General features: G+C 38.3%; 1 protein-coding gene across 1 annotated transcript; it reads right to left on the bottom strand.

Annotated features, from left to right (window-relative positions):
- Window positions 1–935: 935 nt before the first annotated feature.
- On the bottom strand, window positions 936–11,702 carry si:ch211-216l23.2 (uncharacterized protein LOC565061 homolog). Its single transcript, XM_040133081.1, has 9 exons — window positions 11,494–11,702; window positions 11,216–11,302; window positions 10,512–10,585; window positions 9,223–9,346; window positions 4,913–5,112; window positions 2,839–3,117; window positions 2,512–2,679; window positions 1,372–1,617; window positions 936–1,127 (listed from the first exon to the last, which is right to left on the bottom strand). Exons 1-9 carry the CDS (start codon window positions 11,553–11,555, stop codon window positions 1,090–1,092), a joined length of 1,278 nt encoding a protein of 425 aa, XP_039989015.1. The 5' UTR covers window positions 11,556–11,702; the 3' UTR covers window positions 936–1,089.
- Between the last annotated feature and the right edge of the window lie 88 nt (window positions 11,703–11,790).

Below are 11,790 nucleotides of genomic sequence, written 5' to 3' on the forward strand. Positions count from 1 at the left end.
CAAGAGCTTCAAGCTGCCTCTTGTGCTTCCCTGTAACACAAAATTGTCAACTTTCTAATCTGGGTGACAAAATAAAGGTAAAAAAGACACAAGATCAAAGGGAGCATGTTTTCACTGCCACGGTATATGATAGTTTTTTCTTATTTGTTCCAAGTGTCACAACTCCCACTTGAACAAAGCATGCGTTTTAAGGAAATTCATCATGAGTATGTTTATAAAGACAACACACAAGAAATGAAATTTAATGTAATAAATTAGAATATTTGTTGATTTGTTGTCTTAAAATGGTGCCAAAAGTTGTGTTTGCAACTTTATGAGAACCATTATACAAAACTCCTTAAGATTGTTTACTTCTACCTATGTCAAAAATAAAATTTAGATATAAATAAAAATAACATTTAAGCCAACAAACACAAACTTTCAATTGGTTGTTAGAACTGTCACCTCAAAAGAATCCTTGAGAACTCCTTGTGAAATTTTAAGCACCATCTTGAAACACTGTATACAGCAGGTAGGCTACTTGTTATATTCATGATATACAGAAAAAAGTTAAGTCCTACTACCATCACGTGTCCACCAATACGTTTTGCCCTTTTGTTGCTTTAAATATGAACCAGCCGTCAATTGTTTTCCAGGTTTTTTGTGCACTCACTAAGACAAGCTGGATGTTCAATGTTTATCCTGTGCAGCTTGCCACTGTGACATACATCAACTTTATAGGGTCTAAGAAGGCAAATTTAAAATAAAACATGATTTTTTTAAGACTTGACTGTGGGTGAGAAGTGCAGTACATTATAAAGAGAAAAAAATGACAGAGGGACGTTGGAAAATTATCTGGCATTAGAGTACTCCATGCCAGTCCATCCACAATAATAAGATGATAATATCTAAAATGAACTACCATCTTTTCTATCTAACTGAATGTGGTTTACTACTTTTTTTTTTTTTTTTTTTTTAAAAGGTCACCAGAGGAACCCTACGCCGAGGCCAGGAGTCTTCTCTTCTAGAGTTAGGTGACATGGCATACTGTTGGCACTTGTAGCCTGCATGTGTTACAGTGTGTGTGTGTGTGTGTGTCTCTGTCATTTCCTAGTGTCGGGGGCCACTCGGTCGTGGAAGAGGGGGACCTGATCAGACGGAGAAAGGAGTAGAGAGGAGGGAAAAAGACAAAACAAAAAATTACACATCAAGTTAAAATGAAAGTTTTTTTATACCCAGTGTCCTGTTTTAATTCATAGTATCTACTGTATATATAAATGCAGGATAACAATCTTACAGAACATACTAAACCTATACGCATCCAATAAAAAGGACAAAAAAAATCTATTACCAAACAAAAAAATTAAGGGAAAAAAATCCCAATTGACCCACCTGGAGCAGAGAGAAGTGGAGGACGGGAACTCTTTAGGGAAGGAGGGGCTCCTCTAGTACCGTGCGGGCCCCTGGGGCCTGGATGGTATGGAGGAGGATGGTGGAGTAGGGGCCCACGTGACAGAGCGAGAGCACCATAGGGGTTGTGTGAGGATGGGGGGCCTCGTGAAGCTGCGGCTCCTAGTGATGGACCAGGAGGCCGATGCAAGGACAGCAGCGGAGGAGGTTTGGTTTTGGGATAAGAACCTTAAAAACAAAAGCAGAGAAAGAAGACTTGTATGAGAAACGGAGGACAGGAGGTTGTAGATGGTGCGGAGTAAATTATAAGAAATGACAGAAGGACAGGAGATGAATCAACACCTTTCAAACACTATAAACAAACTGAAAAATATACAAGATTCACTTCAAGGCTACTGTTTTGGACTTGAATGTGCAGTAAATGTACCTAAAATAAAAAGTAACTCAGTGTGTCTATAGGCAGTGTTGTTTATTGTTTTGGATTACCCTTCTCAAATAATTTCAAGTGTTTGCAAATAGATTTACAAACTGCACTGACATTAATCCAAACTGGTGGCTGATAAGAAATCTGTCAAGACTTCATTTTGCCCCAAGTCATTTTGAAGTCATTATTCCAAATCAAAGCTGTGGATTTGCCAAAAATATCCTCAAAACTGAGACACTTGGTAAAAAAATAAATGCTGAAAATACAATTCAAATCAATAATAATGCCAATGTTACTTATAATATAATTATAATTTTTCCAGGGGAAAATGGGGAAAAATCTGATTGACACTAAGTTTTTAGCCTGACCAAATTCACACATTAAAAATGCATTCAAACCCAGACAAGTCAGTTGCCTCCCAAAACAGGGAAAATAAGACAGGGAGAGACTTTACCTAAATGAGTACAGAAAAGCCTGAAAAGGGCTTCCAAAACTAGAAATGGTATGCCCATGAGTGGCAGACCCATGTGAGAGATGTAATCTGAGATGGCTATCTGGCAGAAAGTACACAGTTGGAATTAGTCTGAAAACAGGGTGGACAAAGTTAGATTTTTTTTAAAAATGTCGGATATATGGTTCCTACACCCTTGAATTTTTTTCAAAAATTAAAAATTAAGTGGTCAAGTCTGCAGTCCAACCTGGTGAAGGCAAGAGAGGTGCAGGTGGAGGTGGAGAATGGTCCCCCATGGGCCCCCCTCCAGCTGCAGACTGAGGTTGAGGGGGCCCAGGTGGAGTAGGGAGCAGAGGAGGTGGTTTGCCCAGTCCTGGAGGCAACATGTTCCCTCGCTCCCCCTCAATGTTGGAGGCTGGGGACAGAAAGAAATAAAAATGAAAGAATCACAATAGGCAGGGAAGATCTGACCCAAAGGGGCGAGAGAAGATAAGAGATTAAAGGTGCAGTCAGTAATACTGACACAGCACCAGTCCAAGCTCTTCTAGGCACTACAGCGTAATCAGTGTCTCACCTTGTATGTGCTCCTGCCGGGAACGGACATACTCTGAGATTGTTTCCAGTTCCTCGGGGTAGAGATGCACCCCCTCAGCTAACAGCATGAGGTGCTGGCGTGTTTCAGAGGGAACACTGTGGCGTTCAATCTTTTCTCGATCTAGAAAGTCATCCAGCAGCTGCGATGCCTGCGCTGCAATGTCTGCGGGGTCCCTCGGTGGGCGCTCTTTGAGGAGTCCGCGACTGTACTCGGCCACAACAAAGTCCATGGCCTGGTCTTTGGGCATGTTGCGATGGACTGGGAGGGAAATGGGAGGGTTAATGGTGAGGTGTCAGGGGACTGAAGTGGGAGAAAGAGGTGAGGTAAGACAAGTCAAAATCCTACAAACAGCAGTAAAATCAATTCGGTTCTTACAGGTCACTCTGGTCACACTGAGATGCACCTTGTTTTATGTTATGTTGAGTTCAGTAAATGCAGCTGATATATTGGTACTTTGGTAAGTAGTACTTTTGAATGTGAGTTGTGGTTTGTTGAAAGAGGCGGGGCAATGAGGGGCATGCAATTTGTGTAAAGATGTACATTTATCAGTAACTTTAATATTTATTGAATTACGTTTTGGGACATACATTTTTTATGTGCATTCAGATGTGATGCCAAGGCACAATAAATAAACTTTAGATGATCTGTGTATATAAATAATCTGCAATAAATAATTCCTTTATTATATTTGCTTTAAGACATGCATTCATTGATTTTAAGACTAAAAATGTATTTAGGTCATCTTTTGTTTTTAATGTTTTTTGTGAGCTACACAGGGTAGCATCATCGTTTAATAATTATATCACTTTGGACAGTTTTGATGTTCTTCTTTTATATAATGAATGTTTCTTATATGTATTATGCAGATTTGTTTGTGCATGGTGCGTGGTTTAAGATCGGTTTTTGGGAAATAACTGTAGTAGGGAAGCATAGCTCTGCATGCTATTCTTTTTTTTTTTTTTTTTTTTTAACAGTTGTATGCAGGTCATGGTTATAGATATTGGCCATATCACTGTTTCACAATGTGAACTGCACAAAAGTTTCACACTGAGGCAACTCACCCTTTATTACAACCTGAGTTTTATTTTTATAGCTTGGACCATCTGTTCTATTTGTTATCATAAATACATACTCTGAAACACAATAATATTGTTAACAATAGTTCCAATACAGCAACAAGCACAAGCAGTCAGATGATCATACAGACTTTTAACATGAGTTTTTTCTCAGGGTAGCATCCAATGATAGTCCCTTGTTGAACAGAAAAACTGTTGAGCACTAAAATGGCAGGTGAGAAACATCAAAGTTATAACAGGAAGTAAGTCCATACACAATAACAGATGTTTACAACAGACAGTCAGTGTCATAATTACACCATTTGCCTTTGTTTGCTCTGGCAAGTAGCTAGCCTGGGGGTTTATTTACAACTTGTCTGAACACTCGTATTTGTTGCTTTGTTGGACCCATTTTTAGCAATGCCACCATTTAATTGCCGTTAATTGCAATTAATCTGCAATAATTTTGTGAGTTAAAATGTTAACCATTAAAACCGATGACCCACACTACAAAAATGGAACGCAAGTCGCAATAAAGCATAGTTTTCCGGGGACATACGTACTTTGCTTCTTTTAGACTTTATTCAGTTTTTTAAGTATGTAATGTTATGTAATGTTAGGCAGTGAATAGTCTGCAAAAACGAACACATTGATGTACACATTATATGTATGCACTGAATGAATATTGTGTAGAATTGATTGACCTGGGATGATTTTTAATTAATCAATATAAATGTCTTAGCCAGAACGACCATGTTACAACAGTTAAGAGCAGAATTGTAGCTTTAGAACTCTAGAGGTTGGTGCTTTAATGGTAGTATTTTTTGTTTTTATCTATAAAACATGAAAAAAAAAAAGTTTTTATCTTCAAAAATGACGTAGGATAAACATAAAACGTAAACCGCATTAGACCGTTGAACCGAGCCTAGAAGAGGGAAGGAGGGTTGCAACTGAGCTGGTCTTGGTAACCTGGAGGAAAACGAGGGGTACGAACTTACTTTTGAGGGATTCTGAGAATATGATAACAGTGCAGGAGGACAGAGCTATGTTTGTCTGCTCCACCAGAATACATAACGGGGAGCCGTCTGCTCGGACATCCTGCAGGGCCCGGGTCAGGCCTGATTCCGCCTGAAGGTAGAGCATTTCCACTGACAGGCCACGCTCCTGCAAGCACTGGCTTAGCGATTTGGGGTAATCCCTTTGAGAGGAAGAGAAACACTTTGTTAACTTGACATTTCTATATTAACTGACTCAACTGGCATGTAGAGAAACTTAAATTATATCTCTGAGAGGAACAGAAGGTTATTTCTTCATTTAAAATGTGCTTTACCAACAAAAACTTAACCATGAGTCATCATTCCTTTTGGTGGTGGATTCTGTGTTTATGGATCTTTAATTAGGCAGGACCAAGTGTAGCATTACGTAGAGCTTTGGGTGGCACTAACGCAAGTTTTTAGATCTCTCATAGATGTGTTGTGTTTAGTGTTGTAGTATATTTTTAGGTAATATATCAGGTAAAACAGTGGGTTTTATAAGTATGGAAGACTTTTGTCACAGGAAAAAGCTACAAAAACCTTAAAAAGGTTGTAGCAGCTATCGGCAGTTTGCATTTTTGAGACCACTCTGCTGAATGGTGGTATTTGATATTGTTGTGGATAAATGTTTGAAATGGGTGGGTTTGGTGACATTTTACATTACACCTTTCATGTTTTTAAGTCCCCACGAATCACGGACAAAGGGCTTCTTCCCAGAGTCCCACTTTGCTCTAACATTCAACAACCATACATGTGCAAATCTGTTAGAAGAAGCAGAGATACCAATTCTTGTAGTTATTGGAGGCTGTCCACTGACAGTGAAGGAGGCAAAGCAGTTTGAGAAAAATTGGCTAAACCAAAAAACAGTTAGTTTGTCTGCAGGGGCTTATGTAAGTGAAATTGGATCACTACTGGAATTCACTATTAGTGAAAAACATCTTACCAGTAGCACTATCAAAATTGGACAATACTGAATTTTGATTATTACCTCTAAAAAGAAACAACACACAGGTTCAAACCATTCAAATATCTATTTTTGCACATTATGTCCATAAGAGGGCAAACCAATACAACAGGAGACATAACTACTGGTATTGTCTGTTTTATTGAACACTAGTACTAAATACTTACTGCAAGGTCTCCTACTGTACTGAAGCTTTTGTGTCATACCTCACTTGTGAATCTTTGGATAAAAGTGTCTAAATAACTAAATGTAATGTCATGTACTTGGGTTCATATTTTCAAAATGTGCCCTCAGGTTACAAGTGCAGTTGTAGATATCACTCTTTCATGGCCGATAACTTTGACTATTAGTCATTTGCCAATTTTTCCCAGAGTTGCAAATAGCCTCTTGAATGAATGCAGTGTGTGCAATTAGTGCTGGCACAAGAACAAAATTTGAATGACTATATAATCAGCTTGAAACATATTTGTGACAATAATTGGGGTACGTTGAGCTATATTCTTGAATTTACAGCAGACAAATAGATTAACAATCCCAGGGAATAGAGTGCATTGACATACATGTATATACTCCATTAACAAGTATAATGACCATTTTGTAAGCATGCTTTGGCTTATTAATTCAGTCTATTTTGTTATTTTGCTATTACTACCCCCAAGTTAGGCCGCTGGTTAGTTAGCTACTCTAACTATGTCACAGTAACATAAAGACACAGCTGCTATATTTGGCACAACTTCATAGTCGCCATCTGTGTACGAGTATCTTGTGCATGAATTACTTTTTCATATTGCATTGTGTAGTGAGTGTAAATGTTTTATGTGCTTCGACCATTACTACTCTGTACCTGAGATGCAGCAGTATTAGGATTACAGAATACGATTTGTGTAATGGGGTAAGGGTAGATTAATTATAGGTGTTTGTTTATAAGTTTTGATTAGCATCACTGCTGAACTGCCAATAAACAACGCTAAACAACACTATTTGTCATTAAAAAAAAAAAAGAAAAGAAAAAAAAGCATTTGACGTGTGTATGTAGCATGTCACTGGTATGTAACAAGAGCAGCTTTTTATGAAATAAAGTTCTTTTTGTGAGAATGTGTGATTCAAGTTGTATTTGATATGTACAGTAAGTATGAATGTTATGCATCAACATTCCAATGGGAGTCTGTATTCTAGGACTTTGTGTGTTTGTGTGTGTGTGGCGACAAATCAGTTTGTTTTTTTAAAACTGCATTAAAATGTTAGCCTAGATTACATATTCTTAATATACAGAAATTAATATAACCTTGGTTATGATATGCATGTCTTCATAGATAGGGATTTGACTAAATGTACCACTACTGTACCACTACTACAACTAAGCTCTTAATGGTCACAGTTTATTCGTGTGTGAGCACGAATGGCAGATAGAAATGTTTTTTTTCCCCCAAACAAACCTGGTGCAGTGATAAAAATACATATTAAATGAAGGGGATGAAATTTGGATTTGGTGTTTGTCTTTCTATGGCAAAATATGCTCCTGAAGATACTAGGGCCATAAAAAGATTGGTGGAGTATAAAGGAAAATTCACAGTTTCAAACTAGCTTTCAAAACATTTAAGGAAAATGGCATGTGTCATTTTGTTATATTATTGTTGTAAAGAGGAGAGAAACAGGGACCTTGTGAGGTCATAAATCAATATTAATCCTACAGCCAGAATGCTTCAACACAATACAGACAGCGAACTGAGCTTGTCAACCCTTCTAAAAAGGATAACCTGGGCTTCTTTGTTTTTTTTCTCATCATGACTGATGGTGATTGATCACCTCACTGTAAAGCTTGCATACATAAGGATCACTGAGAGCGCTGCTGTCAAATGTACATACACACAGGATCAACTGCTTATGTTCAACAACTGAATCTAACAAATCCAAAACAGCTAGCCAACTGCAGCCTGTAGTTAGTGCACTACTCCCACAACAACTACACTAAATTAGCATAGAAAATATTGAAAATATTCATTTTTTATACTGTATAAATAGGTAGTGATCAGGCTTTACTTTATTTTCGGGGGCATCACACATTAAAAAGGGATAAGTGCTTAAAAAAGGACAGTAGTAATACATTGACTTATTGTGACAAAGAATTTTAAACTGCAATCTGTAAGTACAGTTTTAGAGTTTTTTGTTCTCCTGGCTCTATTCTGCAGCATACTGGACTTAAAATGGACGTTGTTATTTCCAATGAATCCCATGAAAAGACCAAAACCAACAATATGTTAGTAGGTTGCAACAAGTAAAACGTGCTCTTACACTAATACAATGAAATCAGCAGCAGAAGACTGTCAGCCAGAGGAATAAACTAAGTGTATGTGAGAGCAGAGTTAACAAAGTGTCAAATGCATTATTGTTAAGTGAAACTTGATAACTATACAATTGTTCCGACATTTAAAGATTGAGACGTGGGGCTTCATACAAAAATGATTAAATTGAATATGCAATTATCATTATGGAACAAACTCAGAAAAAGAAACTCAGGTGTAAATGACTTGCTATCCTTTAGTTTTAACAGAACAATCCTTATTAATGACTCGCCAGTCTGACTTCTACACTGATTCAGGTTGTAACTATCATAAAGTGGAGGGAGCCAATGACTGTCAACTTAAACATACCACAAACAACGATGAATTCAAATTTTGGCGATCGCCATTCAGAAGCCAAATACATTGATTTTTACAAGAATATTCAAAAGAGTATTGAATAAACTCAGTGCCAAAAATGATATAATCAAAAGTGGTACACAAGTGGTTTCTACAAGCGCCTACAACGTTTAAATAGAGCTGTATTTTTGTTGCATTGTAAAACAATCAAGGAAGGGTTTCATCGTGTCAGGGTTATCTTATCAACAGAAACTCATCAAATGATGATGTATTTAAGCCTTGCCTAAACCTGGTTTTACCTCTGTAATTATCTGAATAATGACATGAGATATCCCCCATTCAAGACACCAAGCACTTCCATTTTGCAGGTCTTGAAGGCTCTATCCATCAAAAATCCCAGTAAAACCAGAAGGTCAAGGTCAGCAAGTGGGTGAGTCACTCCAGCCAAGTCTCAACAGAATGAGTGTGTCTTGCATGCACAAATGCTTGAGCCTAAATACAAGAGCCACATGTTCTTGGCTGACCACCCAAAAAATGGAGTTAAATGACATCCATCAGTCTTGTCTTATTGACTGCCAGTCACGTATAAACTATCAAGCCCTGCATGTAAAAGTCGCCCAAATTTCAATCTCAACTGCTTGTAATTTACATTGTTTTTTGCAAGTACTCACAGGCACTGGTTGGTGACAGAGAGGACCACGCAGTCGGGCGGCTTCCTCTCCTCCTGCACCTGTCTGTAGAACTTCTGATACAGGGCTTTACGTCTGTCTGCTGGAGTGCAGCCCTCTTGCTTTGCTGGGGGTTCGAGGGTGGTGATGGAGTTGGGAGACAACGAAGGGGAGGTAAAGGGAGACAGAGTGGAGAGTAGAAGATTAAAGAGAGAGGGGAATATGTAGGTAGAGAAATTATATTTTTGGTTAATTCACAATCGACAGTGCATCTATATGCACTGAAGCAGTACTCACAATAAAATGGTATTTTAACTAATAATGAATTTCTTGTAAACTGGATATTGGGGCACACCATAACATAAAAGGGGTAGGAGGGCTGCAACATTATGAGATTTTCACGGTATGATAACTTTCTCAGAAAATATCAGAGCTTTCAGGTATCACAGTATACTGTACAATTATCATTATTATTACTATTATCAGTTAAAATTACCCTTAAAGGAGTGAAAACGGATGGGTTTTTTGTTAAAGCATGTTAATTTGCATGTTAGCACCAGTGGTGGAGGAAGTATTCACATAAGTATTCACACATCACTTAAGTAAAAGTGATCTCGAAAACAGGCAAACATGTTTGATGCTTTTCCTCCTGTAGCAGTCACTTTGCAGTGCTGATTTTAATTTATTTTTTGAGAGATGGAGATTGGTAACATCAGTCTCACTTTTCTCTGCCTTTTTCTCCACTGCGTGTGTGTGTGTGTGTGTGTGTGTGTGTGCGTGTGCGTGTGTGTTGTGGAGTGCCAGTTGCTGAGTCTGACAAGGCAGTTGAGGAGGAAATGAGATGCGCATGCGCAGGTAAGATTCTCCGTTCGGTTGCTTTTTTTTCCAATACCGGTTATAAGTGGTAATAAATATAACAAATACACTAAATGAGCAGTAATAAATAAACAGGTAATAAGGAAACATACATGGTATAATAGCCATCAATTTTCATACCATGGTATAACATGAAACCGATATACCGCAACCCTAAAGAGGGGTTATTCAAAAGTGTAAACCAATGGGATATAAATGATTGAACAAATGCAGTTTTATTTAATTCAAGATAAAGTAGCACAATCACAACGCATGTATTTCCATATGAGAATTTTTGCAAGGATTTAAAAAAGAAAATTTAATTTCTTGATGTGCAAGGTTTCCGAGTGCCTCATTTAAAAAAGCACAGAAAAAAATTGACTCTTGCAAACTTGTTAGTGTGTTTTGAAGTGAACAAAATAAAGAAAACATCTCACCATTTGGCTGATGCTTGTACCCCTCATACTTTACACTTCCACTGAAGTTTTGCATTTGTTCTAGTTCTTCATAACTGAAAGAAAAGTGGTGAAACAGGTGCATCTTTAATACGACATTGTAATGTGGGATGCATTTCTATTCCTACTATTCACAAGGTCTTTCTACGTGATGACTTGACGTGACTGAAGATGCATTAACACCTAAAAACAGAGTTTTTATGAAATTATGACCCCAACAACAGCAGCAAAGTTTGCATCAAAGAACCTGGGTTTCAGAAATTATTTAACACACAGTTTTTGGTGTTACATTCTAATGGCCTATTATTTGGTCAATACACAAAACAATGGCTTATTGTAACAAATGTTTCAGTTCTGTGTTTTTGTCATTTTTCTTCAAATATTGCGTAACATCCACAGTGCTAAAGCATTTCGACGCGAATTGCTGAAATACTGGGGTTCGTCAACGCTGACTGAAAAAAAAAAGAGGTGTCACTTCTCCCAAACTAACTGCTGCAACAAGCCTAGAATAGAAACTCTCCTACAAAAAGTACAAAAAGTCTAAAAAAAAAAAAAAAAAAAAGGTCAGTCTATTCAATCCCTCTAACTGGATTAAAATGTGTTATCCCTTAAATACCAGAAAAAACACAGCAAATTGATGTTATGAAACGGTGGCTTTATTTATATGAATGTAAAAGCTAAAGTACCTGTCCAGAGCATCCTTGAGCTCTTCGGTCCTCTCCTCTCTGGTGGGATAAGGCGCTGCTCTCCGAAACAGACGCAATTGTTGAGCACTGCACAGCACAATGAGTTTTTTCAGGGTCATATGAAATATAACCACTATTTACTAACGTTAACTGGTGGAAGCAGAACAGATACAGATCTCGGTTTGGTAGCACCCACACTGTTTTGTTTTGTGTTGTTGCTGCTACCTAGCGTGCTAGCTGCTAATGCTACACTTGATACAGGGAACCATACGGCCTACCTTCCATTTGGGTTAGCTGGTGGCCGCCGGGCAGCTGCGGATGATTTCGCCCAAGACGACATGTTATCTGCACTGCAATTTCACTTTAATGAACCTAAGCCCTTAATCACAGGGGAGAAGATATTTTCTCTGGGTGTTATTCCACCAGTGCCCCCACTACACCCTCCCTGCACTGGAGAGGAGGAGGAGGCGGCGGCGGCGGCGGCGGAGGAGGAGGAGGTGGCGGAGGAGTTCTTCTTCTGGCGGTTATAGGTATGTCTAGTCATTTTACATGTGTAATACCGCCACCTACCGGAC

The sequence above is a fragment of the Xiphias gladius genome, chromosome 8, assembly GCF_016859285.1.
Source record: "Xiphias gladius isolate SHS-SW01 ecotype Sanya breed wild chromosome 8, ASM1685928v1, whole genome shotgun sequence".
In the NCBI taxonomy this organism is placed as follows: Eukaryota; Metazoa; Chordata; class Actinopteri; order Istiophoriformes; family Xiphiidae; genus Xiphias; species Xiphias gladius.

Bases quoted from the DNA above. Each gene is read 5' to 3' on its own strand.
- si:ch211-216l23.2 (XM_040133081.1), bottom strand. From the start codon at position 11,555: ATGTCGTCTTGGGCGAAATCATCCGCAGCTGCCCGGCGGCCACCAGCT. The intron at 9,347-10,511 runs GTGAGATGTTTT...TCGAACCCCCAG, and splicing joins GTACAAGCATCAGCCAAATG to CAAAGCAAGAGGGCTGCACT. The intron at 3,118-4,912 runs GTAAGTTCGTAC...TTTCCCTCCCAG, and splicing joins ATTCTCAGAATCCCTCAAAA to TCCATCGCAACATGCCCAAA.